This window comes from Rhinolophus hipposideros (genome assembly GCF_964194185.1).
Source record: "Rhinolophus hipposideros genome assembly, chromosome: 23".
Classification (NCBI taxonomy): Eukaryota; Metazoa; Chordata; class Mammalia; order Chiroptera; family Rhinolophidae; genus Rhinolophus; species Rhinolophus hipposideros.
The window spans coordinates 45144967-45164826 of NC_138069.1; the positions used below are offsets into that span (position 1 = coordinate 45144967).

At 48.9% G+C, this 19860-nt stretch overlaps 1 protein-coding gene across 2 annotated transcripts in view; it reads left to right on the plus strand.

Moving 5' to 3' along the window:
* The first annotated feature begins 433 nt into the window (after positions 1-433).
* Positions 434-19860, plus strand: part of ADAP1 (ArfGAP with dual PH domains 1) — a 48276-nt gene continuing 28849 nt past the window's right edge. The window contains exon 1 of one of the 2 annotated variants that reach the window (XM_081034782.1): positions 434-703. In XM_081034782.1, the coding sequence (XP_080890908.1) occupies positions 622-703 (82 nt within the window). In that variant the 5' untranslated portion in view covers positions 434-621. The remainder of the gene's footprint in view (positions 704-19860) is intronic. The other variant, XM_081034780.1, reaches the window with a different exon arrangement.

The following is a 19860-nucleotide window of genomic DNA, read 5'->3' on the forward strand; positions in this document are numbered from 1 at the left end:
TGGGTCCCCGGCCCCTTGCACAGGAAGCTTTCTCCCGGGCACTGTGGCCCCCGCCGGGCCTGTCCCTGCTGTGCATGGGGTGGGGGCCCCTGTGCCCCGCTGGCCCTCTCCTCGCAGGGAGCACCCCGTCCCGCAGCACGAGCAGAGGCCCGGGGCCGGCAGCGCGCTGCCTGGAGGGCGCACCGGCGGTCCGGCCCGAGGGACGGCAGGGCGGCCACACCCAGGCCGCAGGTCCCTGGCGCGCTCAGCCCGGCCAGTGCGGCTGGCGGCGTCGTGCTGACGAGTGGATGCGGGCTCGGGTGGGGCCGGGCCGCGGGAGGACCTCCCCGGACGGGCCCCGGGCGCAGGGGCGAGGGCGGCGGGCGGGCGCCGGGAGCCCCGCCGCTGGGGGCCGCCCGCGGGCCGTTCCGGCCGGAGCGCGCGGTGCGCCCGGGGCCCTGCGCCCGCACACGCTCGGCAGCGCGGCGGCGACACGAGCGGCGGCAGCTCCGGGCGGGCGGCAGGAATGCGGAACCGGCGCGCGGGCTGAGGCGGCCGGAGGGCGCAGGGGCGGCGGGCGGCCTGCGCGGCCCTCGCGCGGGGAGGACGCTCCCGCCCGGCCGGCCGGCCCGCGCCGCAGCCATGGCCGGGGCGCCGCGGAGGGCGCTGCTGGAGCTGCTGCAGCGGCCGGGAAACGCGCAGTGCGCCGACTGCGGCGCCCCCGGTGAGTGCGGGCGGCGGGGCTGCGGAGTCCGCGCGTGGGCGCCGCCCCGGGGCAGGGTCCGTGCGTGCGGCGGCCCCTGCGCGCTGGCTCCGGCCCGGGTGGGGCGCGGCCCGGCGTGCACCTGCGGGCCCGGACAATGGCTGGGTCCCCTCCTCCCCTCCCCCACCCCTGCGGGCTGCGTGCGTCGCTGTCACCCCGCCGCCCGCCGCCCGCCGCCTGGAGAGGCCTCCGGCTTCCTAAAGAAAGAGGAAATCGCGGCCGGTGACGGGCGCAGGGAGACGCTGGGCGAGCGGGCCGCGGGCTTCTGCGCGTGGTTGTGGGGGGCCACCCGGCTCCCCGCCACCTGGAGGTGACGTCATGGGCTCCCTTCCAGAGCCACCCTGTCGCACCGCCAGAGCAGGGGAAGCCCCAGCCGCCTCCACGTGGACCGGGTGGGAAAGGGGCGCCCCTCCTCTTAGCGGGTGCCTTGCTACTCGGGGGCAGGTGGCCTGTCAGGCGGGGCAGGGGCAGGGGCAGCTGCGGCTGGGAACAGGCGCATGGCCCACCTGCACCCCATCCTCCCAGCAGGTGTCGCCTAGACTTTGCCCCGGGTGGTGCCGGTTCTGGGTGATTTCCAAGGTGCCAGGGTCCTGGGAGCTTCCACTCCCTTCCCCGGCTACCTTTCCTGCGATTGGCAGGAACAGAGACCCACAGGATCTGCTTCTGGGCCGGCAGCCCCTGGCGAATCCTCACAGCCTCTAGACAGGACACCTGCTCACGTCCCCAGTGTCAGGGGGGCCCCCTCGGGCTGTCCCCCAGGAGGGCACTGGACACTGCACTGGGGCCTCCTCGCCTGAACCCCTCAGAACAAACCTAACACACGCGTGGAGTGGCCAAGGTCCCCAGAGAGGGAAGGTGGGAAGATGCTGCATTTCTCCCAGATGCCTGGCAGCCCCTGGACGTTCCCCAAACAGGGTCCAGACCCCAGCTCTCCGTTGTGGGCCACCCACTGGTCTGGGAGGGGTCTCTGACAGCAGGTCCTGGGATCCACTGATGAGCTGCAGTGTCCCGCAGGCTTTCCGAGAAGCGCGTGGGCTGAGGTGCCTTTGCCTGGCCTCCACTGATACCGGCACTGCTCCTGCCAGCCGAGCCAGCTCACCCCAGACTCGCCTCACCGCCCTCTCCCCAACCTGTATTTCCACTTGTTCTGGAGAGCAGGCCATGCCAGGGAGAGATCGGGGAGAAAGGGCAGACAGCACGTTGCTCTCTCAGGCTTGGCCTGAGGAAGGGGGTAAGGAAGGAGGGAGGGCTGGCCCTGTCCCTTTCCTTCCTGGCCACATTGCCCCGGAGTGCTTTCTTTGGACCTAGAGCCTCCCTCCAGCCACCTCTGGCTCCCCCAGCCTGGCAGGAGGGAGGGGTCTTCCTCAGCGTGGTGGGTCCTGAAGGTGCCGTGCCCAGCCCACCCAGTCGCCCAGGGGCTGTGGTCGGCAGCAGGCTCTCACAAGCCCAGCTCTCCCTGGCACTGGGGCCAAGCCTCTGGTTTTCAGAGTTGGTCCATGTTACCCGCATCTTGTCCCATCTGGCAGGCAGCCTGTGGAACAGGCAAGGTGTGTGTAGTTGCCCCCATTTTACAGCTGGGGAAACTGAGGCCTTGAGAACTGAGCAGACCAGGGCCCCTGATGCCCGGCCGCAGCCCCCTGCCCACTCTGCCATGCCCCCTCATGGCTTCTCCCCTGCTCCAGCAGTGTCATGTCGGAGGCCTCTGCCCAGCCTAGCCCCAGGCTCCGTAGAATGCCTGTCCATGGTGTCATGAAGGACCCACCAGAACGCTCCCCACACCAGAATGCACGACATGGTGAGGCCAAAAAGGAACACCCACGGAGCCATAGATAGGGGAGTCATACCACTATATTCACGCTGGCGGCTGGGTTGGAGACACAGGGAGCAAACATCTGCCAGTACCCCAACAAGGGGTCTTCCTGCACCCCAGTGTCGCTGGCGGCCGGGCGAGACATAGGAAATAGGAGCCATACGATCCGCAATCCGCCATCTACTTCTCTGCCTGCCAACCAACCAACCTCTTGCTAACTGCAATCCGTGCTTGCTAGCTCAGCCACGTCAGTTATATTAGTGGCCAGTGGCTAACTGGTTACAGCTGACGGCCAACTAGTCACAGCTGATGGCCAGCCAATCACAGTTGATGGCCATTTACTACCTGAGCCAGCACCTTTCCACGTGAGGCTGAGAGCCTGGAAACTGCTCTCTGGGGCTCTATCCCCACACACGGTCTGTGCTTCTCTGCTGAGCCCTGCTGGTCTGTCCTTGTTTGGTGATGCTACAGGGTGCCGCTGGGACCCTCCTGTACCTGCTGTGCCCAGATGGACAACCAGGGACCCCACTGAGGGGGCAGGAGGAGGGACGGTGAGTGACGCTGTTGTGAGAATCCCATCACACAGACCAGCTTGTTGGGTCTATGGGTTTCCCATAGTGGTAAAACATACAGTAGGTCCTTGAATAATGTCATTTCATTATCACGTTGATGAGGAAAAAAATCGACCCATGGCAGGTCCATCTGTGTGGAGTTGGCACGTTCTCCCCACGTCTGTGGGGTCTTTGTGGGGACTCAGGTTCTCCCCACACCCCAGAGATGAGCGTGTGAGGGGCGTGTCAGACTGCCCGTCAAAGTGCATGAGTGTGGGTGTGTGTGGGTGGCCCTGCGATGGAAGGGCATTTTGTGCAGGGTGCGACCCGCCTGCGCCCTCAGCTGCCAGCAGAGGCTCCGGCTGCCGTGACCCAGAACTTGAATAAGTGGGTTGGAAAATAATGACCTTACTTATTCCTATTCATCTTTCTTAAATGTATGTAGAGCTCACATTTATTTCAAGGTGTAATAGCAGTGTTTGGGTCTTTATTTAGAAGTTGGTGATCAGCAGTGTGTCAGCAGTGTGCCGTAGGAAACCTAACTTGGTTCATGTCACTGAGCCTCAGGTACAGTTGGTTTTCCCTATACGTCGCTTCACTTCAGCTCAGTTTCCAGGAACCTCTCGATGCTAACTAAGGACTCACTGTGCAGCGTGACAGTCCCTTTTTAACCATTGCACGTGTGCAGGCCAGGGACTCGTGCGTCCACACTGCTGTGCAGCCCATCTGCAGGACTTCCTCATCCTGTAACCCTGGAAGTGCACACCTGTTAGTCAGCACGCCCAGCCCCGCCCCCACCCTCCTACTCTGTCTGTGAACGTGACCCCTAGGTCCTCATGTCAGTGGCATCACACAGCGTGTCCTTTGTCACTGGCTGGTTTCATCAGCACAGTGTCCTCAGGGGCCGTCCACGCTGTAGCAGGTGTCAGTGTCCTCCCTTGTAAGGCTGAGTAACGTCCATGTGTGGAGGGACTGCATTTGTCTGTCATTCACCCGTCAGTGGACAACGGGCTGCTCCCACCTCCTGGCGCCTGTGAACAGCACTGCTGTGGACGTGGGGTACAGGTATTTGAGACCCCACTTCCGGTTCTGTTGGGCGCAGACCCAGGAGTGGAATCGCTGGGTTACATGGTGATTATATGTGTGACTGATTGGGGAGCCACCAGCCTGCTTTCCCTACCTGGGTTCGTGTTCAGGTCACAGGCCAACAGGACCCTCGTGCCTGCCCATCCTGCAGCTGGATACGGAGGCCTGCTGCTGGCAAGGAGGGCTGCTCAGGGCCAGGGAAGAGCTGCAGCCTTTCCCTCTGGCCATGTGCTCGGTGACATCTCCCTGACCGGTCGCCCCGACCCAGCATGGGAGGTCTGGCCACCCCTGTGCAGTACTGGGGGAGACTCACTCGGCTGAGGTTATCCCAGAGTGGACTCCCTGAGCTGCTGGGATGACTGGGGCGTGTGTGAGCCCTGCCTGTGCTCTGGGTGCATTGGGAGGGGATAAGGTCGCCCTGTCCACAGGCCCACGCTCCCAGTTGGCTGCTGGCTTAGCCGGGCTCACAAGCCCCGCCCAGCACAGGCGGCTGCCAGCAGCGCATGCCCCGTTTACTGTCCCCACACCTGTGAGCCGGCTGCAGGATCCCACTTCACTAAGGAAGGGACTGGAAGGGACTCTGCTGGGGTCCAAGGGTGACAGCGGAGGGTCTGGTGCAGCTGGTGTGGCGCTTTCTCATCTGCTCTCGCCTCTGGCTCTGTGTGTCACCCTATCAGGCCCAGTGCGGTGGCCGGGACAGGCACTTTCTTCTTCTTGTGGTAAAACACACATAACAAAATGTACCAGTTCAAGTGTCCAGTTCAGTGGTGTCAGACGCATCCACACTGTTGTGCGGCTGTCAGTACCGTCTGTCCTCATAACTCTTCCTGTCTGTCCCTGTGAAACACTAACCCCTCCCCCACCCTCCTATCTCTGTGACTCTCCTCCAGGGACCGCGTGTGACGGCAGCCACACAGTGCATCCTTCAGTGCCCGGCTCATTCACTCAGCTCAGTGTCCTCAGGCTCCATGCATGTCAGAGCAGGTGTCAGACTTTCCTTCCTGTTTTTTTCTTTTTTTTAGAAAAAAGAGCTATAATTGGCATATAACATTGTGTTCGTCCGAGGTGTACAGCGCAGTGGTTCAATATTGTGTAAACTGTGAAATGGTCACCACAACAAGCCTAGTGAACACCCCACACCTCACAGTTACGAAGTTTCTTCTTGTGACGGGAACTTGTAATATCGACTCTCTTAGCAACTTCCAAATGTTTGATACGGCATTGTTACATGGTCACCACGGGGGACATCGCATCCCCAGGACTCATTCATCTTATTGCTGGAATTTGTACCTTTTGACTCCTCACCCGTTTGCCCACCCCCCTCTGGCAACCACCCATCTGTTCTCTGTATCTATGAGTTCGAGGTTTCTGTTTGTTTTTCTTAGATTCCACACGTGGTATTTGTCTTTTTCTGACCTACGGAGCGTAATGTTCTCAAGGTTCACCCATGTTGTTGTAAATGGCAGGCTTTCCTTCTTTTTATGGCTGAATAATATTCCAATGCGTAGGTGTATACCACATTTTCCTATCCTCTTATCCATCCATGGACACTCAGGCTGCCGTGTCTTGGCTGCCGTGAAGAATGCAGCGGGGAACACGGGCTGCAGGTATCTTTTCGTTAGTGTTCTCATTTTCTCCGGATAAACACCCAGGAGTGGACTTGCTGGGTCATAAGGTAGTTCTCGTTTTCTGCTGATTTCCACAGTGGCTGCACCAATTAGCAATCCCACCAACAGTGCACAAGGGCTCCCTTGTCCCCACGTCCTCGCCAGCACTTGTTATTTCTTGTCTTTTTGATGATGTCATTCCAACAGCTGTGAGGTGGTATCTCACTGTGGTTTTGATTTGCATTTCCCTGATGATTATGTACCTGTTGGCCATTTGGATGTGTTTCGGAAAATGTCTATTCAGAACTTCTGCCCATTTTTTTAATGATTGTTTTTTGTTTTGCTGTTGAGTTGCATGAGTTTTTATATATTTTGGATGGTAACCCCTTACCAGATAAATGGTTTGTAAATGTTTTCTCCCATTGGTTGGTTGCCTTTTCATTTTGTTGATGGGTTCCTTTGCCGTGCAGGTGCTTTTTGATGTTGTTCCACTTGTTTATTTTTGCTTTTGTCGCCTTTACTTTTGGTGTCAAATCCAAAAGATCATTGTGAAGACTGATGTCAAGGAGTTACCACTATGTTTTCTTCTCGGAGTTTTATGGTTCCAGGCCTTACATTCAAGTCTTGAACCCATTTTGAGTTTGCTTTTGTGTGTTGTGTAAGACGTGTCTAGTTTTATTCTTTTGTATGTGTCTGTCCAGTTTTCCTAACACCTTTAACTAACGAGACCATCCTTTCCCCATTGTATGTTCTTGGCTCCTTTGTCATAAATTAATTTACCAGATTTGGGTGGGTTTATTTCTGGGCTGTCTTTTCTGTTCCATTGATACAAGTGCCTGTTTTTATGCCACTACCATGCTGTTTTGGTTACTGCACATTTGTAATACAATTTGAAATCAGGGAGTGTGATGTCTCCAGCTTTGTTCTTCTTTCTGAAGATTACTGTGGCAATTCGAGGTCTTTTGTCGGTCCATATAAATTTTAGGATTATTTGTTCTAGTTCTGTGAAAAATGTCATTGGTATTTTAACAGGGATTATATTAAATCTATAGATTGCTTTGGGAGTAAGGACATTTTAACAATTTTAATTCTTCCTATCTATGAGCACAGTATATGTTTCCATTTGTTTGTATCTTCGATTTCTTTCTTCAGTGTCTTACACTTTTCTGAGTACGGGTCTTTCACTTCCTAGGTTAAGTTTATTCCTACATGTTTTATTATTTTTATTGCAGTTATAAATCGGGTTGTTTTCTTAATTGCTCTGTTTGTTATTAGTGTATAAACACACAACTGATTTTTGTACATTGATTTTTGCATCCTGCAAATGTACTGAATTTATTTCTTAGTTCTAACAGTTTTTGGTGGCGTCTTTAGGGTTTTCTATATACAGTACTACCTCATCTGCAAATAGTGAAACTTTTAACTTCTTATGATTTGGATGCCTTTTATTTCCTTTTCTTGCCTGACTGCTCTGGCTAGAACTTCCAACACTATGTTGAATAACAGTGGTGATGGGGGCATACCTATCTTGTTCCTGATCTTAGAGGAAAGGCTTTTAGCTTTCCACCATTGAGTATGATGTTAGCTGAGGGTTTGTCATATACATACAGCCTTTGTTATGCTGAGGTACGTTTCCCCAAACCCACTTGCTTGAGAGTTTTTATCATAAATGGATGTTGGATTTTGTGAAATGCTTTTTCTGTATCCATGGAGATGCTCGTATGATTTTCATCCTTCATATGTTAATGTGGCGAATCACATTGATTGATTTGCATGTGGTGAACCATCTTTGCCTCCCCCTGGGATAAGTCCCACTTGATTGTGTTGTATGATCCTTTTAGTGTTATATTCGATTTGTTAGTATTAGGTTAAAGATTTTTGCATCAGAGATCTGGGCCTGAAATTTGGTGTGTGTGTTGTCTTGGCTTGGTTTTAGTATCAGGATAATGCTGGCCTCATAATATGAATTTAGAAGTGTTCCCCCCTCTTCTGCTTTTTGGAAGTTTGAGAAGGATTGGTATTCATTCTTTAAATGGGAGAATTCACCAGTGAAGACATCTGGTCCTGGACTTCTGTGTGCTGGGAGGTTTTGATTACTGATTCAATCTCCTTACCAGCAACCAGGCTGTTCAGGTTTTCTGTTTCCTCGTGATTCAGCCTTAATGGGTTGCATGTCTCTAGGAATGCATCCACTCCTTTTAGGTTGCACGATGTGGCGTGTGACTTGGCGTATGACTGCTCAGAGTGGCCTCTTCTGAGTCTTTGTACTTCTGTGGTCTCAGTTGTAACATCGCTTTCGTTTCTGGTTTTATTGAGGCCTCTCTCTTTTTTTCTTGGTGAGTCTAGTTAAAGGTTTATCAATTTTGTTTATCTTTTTAATAAAACCAGCTCTTAGTTTCACTGAGTTTTCTATTGCTAGTCTCTATTTCATTTATTTCCGCTCAGATCTTTGCTGTTTCCTTCCGTTTACTGACTTAGGGCTTTATTTGTTCGTTTCTAGTTCCTTGAGGTGTAGAGTCCGGTGGTTTATTTGGTGTCTTTCTTGTTTCTTCACAAGGGCATTTATCATCATGAGCTTCTCTCTTAGAACTGCTTTGCTGCACTCCTTAAGCTTTGGTGTATGTACTTCCATTTTCATTTGTCTCAAGGTATTTAAAATTTTTTTCCCTCTGACCCATTGGTTGTTCAGTAGCATGTGGTTTAATATACAAATATGTGTGAAATTTCCAGGTTTAATCTTATCATTGATTTCTAGTTTCATACTATTGTGGTCAGAAGTGATGCTTGATATGGTTTCAGTTTCCTTAAATTAAGAATTGCTTTGTGGTCTAACTTATGGTCTATCCTGGAGAATGTTCCATGTGCACTAGAGAAAAATGTGTATTTTGCTGCTTTTGGATGGAATGTTCTGTATATGTCTGTTACTCTCATCCAGTCTCACATACCCTTGAAGGATAATGTTTTCTTATTAATTTTCTGTCTGGATGATGTATCTATTGATGTAGTGAGGTATTAAAGTCACTTCCTGTTATTGTGTTGCTGTCTATTTCTCCCTTTAGGTATGTTAATATTTGGATTGTGTATTTATGTGCTCCTATTGAGTGCATAAATATTTATAAATGTTATATTCTCTTGTTTGATTGACTCCTTCATCATTATGTAATGACCCTCTTGTCTCTTACCACAGTCTTTGTCTTAAAGTTTGTTTTGTCTGATGTACATATAGCTACTCCAGTTTTCTTTTGGTTTCCATTGCCTTCCTTTTTAAGGCTGAATAATAATATTCCGCTGTATGGAAGGATCACATTTTACTTATCCATTCATCAATCGGTGGACACTTGAGTAGCTTCCGTGGTTTAGCTATTGTGAATAAGGCTGCTATATACAAATATCTTGTCACAGCCCTACTTTCAATTCTTTTGAGTATTTGGCCAGACGTGCAATTTTTGGGTCACATGGTTATTCAATTTTTAATTCTTTGAAGACCCCCCCCATGCTGTTTTTCACAGCGGCTGCACCACTTTACATTTCCACCAACAGTGCACAGGGTTCCAGTTTCTGTATATCCTGCCAACACTTCTTCTTTTCTAGTAGCCATCCTAATGGGTGTGAGATGGTATCTCCTGGTAGTTTTGATTTACATTTCCCAAATGATTAATGATGTTGAGTGTGTTTATTGTGTTTATTGAGTGAGATGTTCATGTGTTTGTTGGCTGTTTGTATTTCTTTAGGAAAATGTCTATTCAAGTCCTTTGTTCTTTTTTCAATCATGTTTGTTTTATTGTGGTTGAGTTTTAGGAGTTCTCTATGTATCTCTATGTATTCTAGATATTAATTTGTTATCAGATGTATGACTTGAAAATATTTTCTTCCATTTTGTGGGTTGTCTTTTTCACTCTGTGGATAGTGTCTTTTGCACAAAATTTAAAATTTTTTCATGATGTCTAATCTGTGCATTTTTTTTTTCTATTGCCTGTGCCTTTGGTGTCATGTCGAAGAAATTATTGACAAATCCAGTGTTGTGAAGCTTTTGTCCCATGTTTTCTTCTAGGAGTTTTATTTTTTTAGGTCTTTAGGTTTGAGTTAATTTTGTATGTGTTGTTATGTAAAGGTTCAGTTTCCTTTTCTGCCTGTGCATATCCAGTTGTCCCAGCAATATTTGTTGAAAAGATTGCCCTTTCTCCAGTGAATGGTTTTGGCTCCCTTGTTGAAAATCACTTGATTATGAGTGTTTATTTCTGGTTGGGGCTCTCTTCTATTCCATTGGTCTGTATGTTTGTTTTTATGCCTGTATTACACTGTTTTAATTACTGCACCTTCGTAATAAGTTTGCAATCAAGAAGTGTGAGTCCTCCAGTTTTGTTCCTATTTTTCAAGATTGTTTTGGCTAGTCAGGGTCCCTTGAGATTCTATATGAATTTTAAATAGGTTTTCCTATTTCTGCAGAAAATGCCATTGGGATTTTGATAGGGATTGCATTGAATCTGTAGGTCACTTTGGGTGATACTGACATTTCAACAATATCAGGTCTACTAATTCAGGAACGTAGGATGTGTTTCCATTTATTTATATCATCTTTAACTTCTTTCAGTGATGTTTTATAGTTTTCATTGTGCAAGTCTTTAATCTCCTTGGTTAAGTTAATTCCTAAGTTTTGTATTGTTTTTGATGCTATTGTAAATCTAATTTGGGGGAGGCATTCTTTTTCAGATTATTCATTGTTAGTGTATAGAAATGCAATTGAATTTTACACGTTGCCTTTGTATCCTGCTACTTTGCTGAATTTATTTATTAGTTATAACTTGTGTGTGTGTGTGTGTGAGTGTGTGTGTGTGTGTGTGTGTGTGTAGTCTTCAGGATTTTCTACATACCAAGATCATGGGATCTGGAAACAGGTATAATTTTTACTTCTTCCTTTCCAATTTGGATGTCTTTTATTTCTTTTATCTCTCCTCCCCTCCCCTCCCCTCCCCTCCCCTCCCCTCGGCTCCCCTCCCCTCGGCTCCCCTCCCCTCGGCTCCCCTCCCCTCTCCTCCCCTCTTCGCTTTTCCCCTAAATGCTGAGACTTCCAGGACTGTATTGAATAAAAGCGGCAACAGTGAACATCCTTAGAGGAAAACCTTTCATTCGTTTACCATTGAATATGATGTTTGCTGTGGTTTTTCATATATGGCTTATGAGGTAGTTTCCTTCTGTTCCTAGTTTGAGTGTTGTTATGAAAGAGTGTTGAACTTTGTCAAATGCTTTTCCTTTATCAGTCGAGATGATCCTGGGTTGTTTCCCCTTCATTCTGTTAGTGTAGCGCATTACATGGATCAATTTTCATGTTGAGTTGTCCTTTCATTCCAGGAATAAATCTTACTGGGTTGTGATGTATAATCCTTTAATATGCTGTTGAATTGTTTGCTAGTATTTTATTGAGGATTTTTGCATCAATTCTTATAAGGGATATTATATTAGTCTGTAGTTTTCTTTTCTTGTAGTGTCTTTGTCTTGCTTTAGCATTGGGGTTATGCTGGCCTCATAGTTGAGTTAGGAAGTGTTACCTCTTCTTCAAATTTTTGAAAGAGTTGAGAAAGATTGGTATCAGTTTTCTTTAAATGTTTGGTAGAATTCTCCAGTGAAGCCATGAGGCCCAAGGCTTTTTTGTTGAGATTTTTTATTTAATCCACTTACCAGTTATAGATCCATTCAGATTGTCTATTTTTCCAGAATTAATCTTGGTAGGTTTTGTGTTTCTAGGAATTTGTTCATTTAATCTCTGATATCCAACTTATTGGCACACAATTGTCTGTAATACTCTCTTACAATCCTTTTTTATTTCTGTGGAATTAGTAGTAATGTCCCACTTTTATTTCTGATTTTAGTAATTTGAGCCTTCTCTCTTTTTTATTTCTTAGTCTATCTAGCTAAAAGTTTGTCAATTTGTTGGTCTTTTCAAAGAACTAACTTTAGATTTCACTGCTTTTTCTCTATTTTTCTATTTCATTTATCTGTACTCTAATCTTTATTATTTCCTTCCTTTTGCTAGCTTTGGGTTTAGTTTGTTCTTCTTTTTCTAGTTCCTTAAGTTGTAAGTTAGTTTGATGATTTGAGGTCTTTCTTTTTTTTAACATAAGCATTTTTTTAAATATAAAACTTCCCCCTATTTTTGCATTCCGTAAATTTTGGTACGCTGTGTTTTCGTTTTCATTCATTTCTAAATTATTTTTCTAATTTCCCTTGTGGTTTCTTCTTTGATCCATTGGTTGTTTAAAAGTATGTTAAGTTTTCCCAATTGTGAATTTTTCAGTTTCCTTTGTGTTATTGATTGTTACCTTCATCCATTGTGGTTATAGAAGATACTGTGTATGATACCAATTTTTAAAATCTATTGAGACTTCCTCTGTGGCCTCACATCTGGTCTATCCCGGGCAGTGTCCCACATGCCGCTATTGGTGTGGAGAGTGCGGAATGTGGTGTGAGACCTTGTGGGTTCATTGTGTTGCACCCTCTGTTTCCTCACTCATCTTCTGTCTGGCGCTTCTATTCATTGTTGTGGGTGGGCTACTGAAGTCCCGAACTATTATTGTAGAAGTGTCTTTTTCTCCCTTTAATTATGTCAGTTTTTGGTTCATATCTTGATGGTCTGTCATTATAAGTGTAAATGTTTGTAATTGTTATATCTTTTGATGTATTCAGGCTTTTATTAATACATAATATCCTTGTTTTTCTCTTGTGATCTTTTTTGACTTAAAGCCTATTATGTCTGATATTAGTATACCCACTCCCGCTCTCTTTTGCCTACTTTTTGCCTGAATATCCTTTTCCATCCTTTCACTTTCATCCTATTTATGTCTTTGGATCTCAACTTTGAGTCTCTTACAGACAGGATGCAGTGGAGCATGTGTTTTTATCCATTCTGCCAACCTGTCTTTTGACTAGAGAGGTTAATCTATAAACATTGAAAGTAATTACTGATAAGGAAGAACTTCCTTCTGTCATTGTACAACTTATGCCCTGCAGCCTTTTTGTGTCTCATTTACTATATTTCTGTCTTCTTTTGTGTTTAGTTGGTTTTGTAGTAAAATGTTTAAATTTGTTCTTAATTTCCTTTTGTGTTTATTCTATAGCTATTTTCTTTGTGGTGACCATGGGGATTACGTTTAACATCCTAAAGTTGTAACACTAATTTGAATTCAGAGCAGTTTAACTTCAATAACATATAAAAACTCTGCTCCTTTACAGGTCTGTCCCCACCCCTTTTTGATATCAGAAAATTACATCTTTATATTTTGTGTTCCCCAAACATAAGTTAATAATTTTTAAATGCATTGGTTTCTTAAATTAGGTAGAAAACAAGATTTAGAGTTACAAATCAAAGTTATAGTAACATTAGCTTTTATTTACATTAATAATTGTTTTTTTCTTTATGTATTAGTCTCTTAGATAATGTCGAAAACAAAACGTAACTTTACAAACCATTATCACAATTATACTCGCTTTTAGAATTGGCCATGTTTACCCTTTCTGAGACTTTACTTCTCCATGTGGCTTCAAGGAACTGTCAGGCTTCTCTCAGGTCACCAACAGGACTCCCTTGAGCATTTCTTGAAGGGCAGGTCTAACCGGCAGACTCCCTCGGCTTTTGTTTATCTGGAATGTCTTGATTTCTTCCTCCCTTTTTTTAAATATGGAAAAATATGTGTCATTTTGTTTTTTTTTTTTATATTAGATTCAGGATCTTCCTCACTTTTGAGGGCAGTTTTGTGTGCTATAAGATTCTTGGTTGACAGTTTTTTCTTTGAGCACTTTCAGTCTATGGGCCTTTGTCTGCTGGCCTCCAGAGTTACTGATGAGACGTCTGCTCATGAGCTATTTGAGGCCCCTCCTATGTGACGAGTGTCTTATCTCGCTGCTTTCAAGACTGGCTTTTGAAAGTTTGACTATGATGTGTCTCAGCCGGGGCCCCTTTGAGTTCATCTTAACTCCAGTCCTGTGAGCTTCTTGGATGTTTTATTCATGTCTTTCATCAAACCTGGCTAGTCTGCTGCCATTAGTTCTTGAAATGTTCTCTTGTTTCTCCTGGGACTCCCACAATGCGTCTGTTGGTCCTCTTGATGGTGTCCCATGGGTCCCTTAGGCTCTGTTCACTTTTCTTCAATCTTGTTTATGTCTGTTCCTCAGCTTCAATAACTTCCATTGTCCTATCTTCAAGTTCACTGATTCCTTCTTCTGTGCTCAAATCTGCCTTTGAATCCCTCTAGTGAGTTTTCTATCTTAGTTACTGTACTTTTAGCTCCAGAATTTTTGTTTGTTTTTTCCTAGGTTTTCTGCCTCTTTATTGGTAGTTCTGTTTTGTTCCTATATTGTTTTCTTAACTGTCTCCACATGTGCCTTTGGTTCTTTGAGTGTCTTTAAGACAGTTGTTTTAAATACTTTGTGTAGATATCTGCCATTAACTCTCAGGGACAGGTTCTTTTAATTATTTTTCCTTTGATGGGGCCATACTTTCCTGTTTCTTTGCATACCTAGTTATTTTTTTGTTGAACACTGGACATTTGAATCTGGTACTGTGGTACCTCTGGAAATCAGATTCTCCCCCTTCCCTGGGGTTTGCTTTTTTGTTGTTATTATTTGTTTTGCTGTAGTTGTAGGCTGTTCTGTGCTGAGGATCAGCCTGAGGTGTACATGTAATGACTTCTTGGGTCTTTTTGGAGCCTTTTTCATGGTCAGGTTCTAATTTTCCCTGTATATGCGGTTGTTTTTGAAGGTCCTGGTCTTTTTTTTTTTTTTTTGTCCTGGTCTTTAATATCAGGCTCCCAAAAGGGGAAAAATGAAACATGAAATGGGGGGAAAGGAACCAGCCCTTTAAATCCCTTGGAAGCCACTTCAGCTGGAGGGCGTGGGGCTGTGACAATGTGGGGGGGTGCCACACCAATGGCTTCCACCTCTGCACCTCTGTGAGCAGAAGCAGCAAGCGGTTATCAGGAACAGACCTGCTATTTAGAGGACAGGGTCCTTGCCCACCCTAGGTCCCACACATTGTATGCACAGCTGCCTGCTGGGGGCGGGGGTGGGTGGGGAGCTGCTCCTGTGCTAAGAGCTGAAATTAGCACAATGTACCCCAATTTACTGCCTAAGCCTTCCCCTGGAAGCTGCGAGTGTTCAGCAGACTGCCGAGTTCCAAATGGTGACTGGTGTCAGGCAGGCTCTGCCTGAGCAGGTTGTCCAGTACTGGAGAGTTTCCTGGTGCTTCCTGCTCTGCCATCTTCCCAGAATCCTCTCTGGGATGGGCTCTCAGTCCCGGCTATCAAGGACAGTGTGGAGGCTGGGATGGAGAGCAGTGAGTCAGAGTCTGCGGCTGGGTGCAGGCCTGGCCCCCCAACTCTGACCTGCGGACATGCTGCCACTTTGCAGGGGTGGCTGCTGGCAGGATGGCTGTGCTGTGTGCCTGTAGGAGCCAGAGCCTGCGAGGGCCTGAGGTGGGAACCAAGTAGAAGATATCAAATGTGCATAAATGTTTGGTGTTTTCCTTTTAATATATGTGAAATGCACGTTACATACAGTTGGCTATTAAAAGTCAACAATCGAGAGGCATAACATTCCCGATGTGCGACCACCACGTGGAGGTGGCCGGTTTTTACAGCCAGGGGACGAGATGAGATACGAGGGAGAGGGCTCAGGGACCTGGAAGAGTGGGGTGGGCGGGAGGACCTCCAGCAGGAAGACTTCCAGCAGGAAGGACCTGCTTTTGCATTGTGGAGGGAGGCCAGTGTCTGCCATGGGTGTTGGTGGTACGGAGGTACCTGGGGAGGCGGCTGGAAGGCAACTTGGGGTCAACAGATGGACTTTGGAATATGGCCGTGTGTGGGCGCTGAGGGGAGTGAGTAGGAGAGCGAGAAACTGAACTGAAGGTGCAAGAGAGAGCAGGGAATGTGTTGGAAGGCGCCCCCTGGGCCCGGCGGGAGCGGATGAGAGGCAGGACACTGGCGGGGTTCTGTGCTGTGGGTGGGATGGGAGACCAGGTCCCTCGCTGAGAGGGCGGTGAGTGGGAAGAGAGAAGGTGCCAGCCTCACTCATATTGGGGGCCTACTGGGTGCTGGGCACCCCTTTGGTGATGGTCTCACGAGTGCCGCCCTCCTGGAGCTTAGATCGCAGCGGGAAACTGGATAAGGAAATAAACACCAAACTGTGCAGCGCATGGAGGCAGCCACAGTGAGAACAGGAGTACGGGTGAGCGGGGGCGGGTGCTGTGTATAGGGAGGGCGTGGCTTCTGGACCTGAGCCACTGACTTGCTGTACCAGGGCCTGTCCTTCTGCCTCTGGCACAGCACACGACCGACCGGCTCTCACCACCGGAATTTCAGCCCTCTTCACTGCTGGGCCTCGCCGTGGGAGGGGCAAAGGTCTTTGGAGCCCGGCTACAGGGCTGGCCAACCCCTAGCTCCAGAGACAGGTTCCACCACACGCCCTCCTCCCTGTGCTGGGCCTTGGCCGGGAGGGTACACCTGTTCCACCTGGCTCAGTGCCCCCGACCCAGCCTCGCCGGCCCAGGTGCCTCAGTCCACCTCCCAGAAATAGTCTGGGGCTGAGTCACCTTGGAGGGCCCTGGGAGAAGGCATGGCAGAGTGGGGCACATAGAAGACTGTGGCAGCCGGGGGAGTGGGAAGGGGAGCCGGGAGGAAGATGATGGCCTGGGGCAGAGTCTGCCCTGAGCGGCAGGTGATGTCACCCCGACCCAGGGCTAGGAGAGGTCTGGGGACACATGGGCAGGCCCGTCCTGTGGGGCTGGGGCAGCAGTGTGCACGGAGACTCAGGCCTGGCCTCTCCCACATCCTCCTGCTCCTGCAGGGTGTCTGCCTGCTCCACACACACCAGCCATGCCCTTGGCCCCCCCTTGGGCTATCAGTATACACACGGGCCTCATGGTCTGTCCTGGGGAGAACTGAGGCTCTGGACACTGACCTCAACTCACTGGGTGGGGCACTCCTGAGTTCTGGGTGCTCAGATGTGGACCCCGACAGCTTTCTGCTCTCCTCCAAGGGGGGGCTGTGAGTTCAGAACATGGGGTTTGTATACATGTGTATACATGTGTACATGTGTTAAAGGTGTATATGTGTTTGTGTTTGTATACATGTGTTAAAGGTGAGCACTTCTCCTCCCTTTCTCTTGGTTCTGATGGGGGGGCTTGTGCACAGGTGGGCAGACGTGATGGGGAAGGGGGCTTGTTCAAAGGTGAGCAGACCTGGTGGGGGCTTGTGCACAGCTGGGCAGACCTGGTGGGGGGCTTGTGCACAGCTGGGCAGACCTGGTGGGGAGGGGGCTTGTGCACAGCTGGGCAGACCTGGTGGGGAGGGGGCTTGTGCACAGCTGGGCAGACCTGGTGGGGAGGGGGCTTGTGCACAGGTGGGCAGACGTGATGGGGAAGGGGGCTTGTTCAAAGGTGAGCAGACCTGGTGGGGGCTTGTGCACAGCTGGGCAGACCTGGTGGGGAGGGGGCTTGTGCACAGCTGGGCAGACCTGGTGGGGAGGGGGCTTGTGCACAGGTGGGCAGGCCTAGCCGTGCCTCAAGAAGGAAGCCCTCAGGTCTAGCATGGCCACTTGGAGAGCTAAAGCGTCAGCCCACCCGTCTCTCCTGGGGACCTCCTCCCAACTTTTGTTTTGTTCAGCTCCTGGTCTCCCCACCACACATGCACACATAGGAGCCCTCCCTGGACATCCTTGGCCAGGTGGTCAAGGTGGCACAGGGACAGAAAGCCTTGGGACCTTTAGCCGAGGTCGGGCAGAAGCAGGAGGGCCCACACTCTCCCACTCAGGTCAGCGCCTCCCTCTGGCTTTGGTCAGCCACACTCCGCCCACTGCTGGCTTGGCCTGGATGGCCCCCATCGTGCCTCAGTCACTTCCTGCCTGTGGTTTGGTGCCTCGCTCTCTGCTTCCTCCTCCCGGCAGGCTTCCCAGCAGCCCTGGCACCTCCCCTCTCCTGGAGGCCTTTATCTTGGTGTGATGTAAAGCTCTTCTGTGTGATTGCGGTGCGGGCTCCTCAGGCAGGAGCCTGTTCCTTCCTTGTGGGTGTCACAAGGGGCAAGTGCAGGGCAGAGGACAGGCTTTGGGTGAGAACACCTGCTCTTTCCAACGGCCTTCCTGCCTTGTCCTAGGAGGGGGGCAGAGGGAGGATGGACAGGTTGTCACCTCAAGGAATGACAGATGAGCTTCCTCATCCACCCGGGCCCTGGGCGGGGGCTTCCATGGGCCCTGCCAGGACTGTGGACCAGGGCTGGGGCTGGGCTGTGGGAGACAGATCCCAGCTGGCTGATCCCAGTTCTGCCCCTGTGTGACCTCAGGCAAGTGTCTGACCCTCTCTGGGCTTATCTGCCTTACTCTGTAGAAGTGGATCAATCGTGGACACGATTGCACCTCCAAGGGAATTGTGAGGATCAAGTGAGGTAATGTGGTCAGTTGGCATGGCCCGGGGAAGGCGAGGGTCTGGAGAGTGCCAGGCGTCTCCTGCTGCTTCCTCACCCAAGGTCAGGCTTCTGGAGTGGCCCACGTGGCTCTCCCCACCTTCTGGGAGAGCATGATCGCCAGGTCTGCAAGAAGGGGGGCGCGTCCCATGAGAGGGACATCTCCCTGCTGAGCCCAAAAGCCCTAGAACCGAAGACCCGGTTTTCCTCTTTCTCCCATCTTTGGACTAGGGCTGGTGCCATAGCCACACCAGCTTCTTTTAACAATGCCCCTTTTCTGAGGTATGATTTCTAGAAAATAAAGCACACCCTTTTCTGGCGTGCGGTGGGAGAAGTAACTGCTGCTCATTCCCGTCACCCCAAAAGCGCCCTTGGTCTATGCAGTCAGCACCCCACAACAGTTGACAGGTGATGTGGGGCATCTTGGTTAAGTTCTGTTCAAGTCCTTTGCCTGTTTCTGTAGTTGGGTTGTTGGCTCCTAGAGTCTGAGCAGTTCTTTACATACTTTGGACACAGGCTCTCATCAATCTTGGGTTTGCAGGATTTTCTCCCGTGTGACTTGCCTTTCATTCCCTCAACCAGTGCTTTTCAAAGAGAGGTCTTTTTTTTAAAATTCTGATGAAGTCAATTTATCTTTTTTTTTCTTTCTTTTAACATAAGTTCTCCTTTTGGTGTTGTAGCTAAAAGGTCTTTGCCTTACCCAAGGTCACAAAGGTCTTTCCCCTGTTTTCTTTTGGAACTTTTGTGGTTTAGATTTTACGTTGAGTACTGCAATGTGTAGTGAGTTACTCTCTGTAAATAGTGAGCAGTGTGGACCCCGTGTAGTGTTTGCAGGTGACATGTCCCTGTTCCAGCACGTGTGGTGGAAGGTTACTCTGTTCTCACGGAACTACCTTTATCCTTTCGTCAGCAGTCAGTTGTCCCCAGACTTGTGGGTCTATTTCTGGACTCAGTCTCGCTCCGTTGACCCTCGTCTGTGTCTACACCAATAGCACCCCCGTCTTGACAACCAGATTTACGATAGATTCTGAAGCCAAGTAGTGTTACTCCTTCATCCTTGTCCTTTTTCAAAGTGGCTTTGGCTATTGCAGGTGCTGTACTGATGTACGGGTTTTAGAGCCAGCACGTTAACTTCTGTTTGTTGAGTCCTGCTGGAATTCTTACTGGGATGGCATTGAATCTATAGGTTAATTATGGAGAGAATTTACCTCTTAACAATATTGAGTCTTCCAATCCATGAAAATGCTATTTTTCACCACGTATTTAGTTGTCCTTCATTTTTCTCAGTTATATTTTGTAGTTTTCATTGTACTGCTTTGCATTATCTCATCATATTTAGCTCTGAGTTTTCATATTTTTGTGCTATTTTAAATGATACTTTAAAATGTTTAATTGTGGTAAAATATATGTAGCACAGCGTTTTCCCTCTTGCCCACTTTTAAGGGTCAAGTTCAGTGGTATCACAAATCCTGACATTTGGTGCAGGCCTCTCCTGGTGTACACGTGGCTTTTAAATTGCCTGTTGCAGCAGGTGTATAGAAACACAGCCAGTTTCTGTCTGTGTGTCTTCTATCCTGTGACCCTGTTTGTTAGTTCTGGTAGTGTTTAGGAGAGCCTGTTG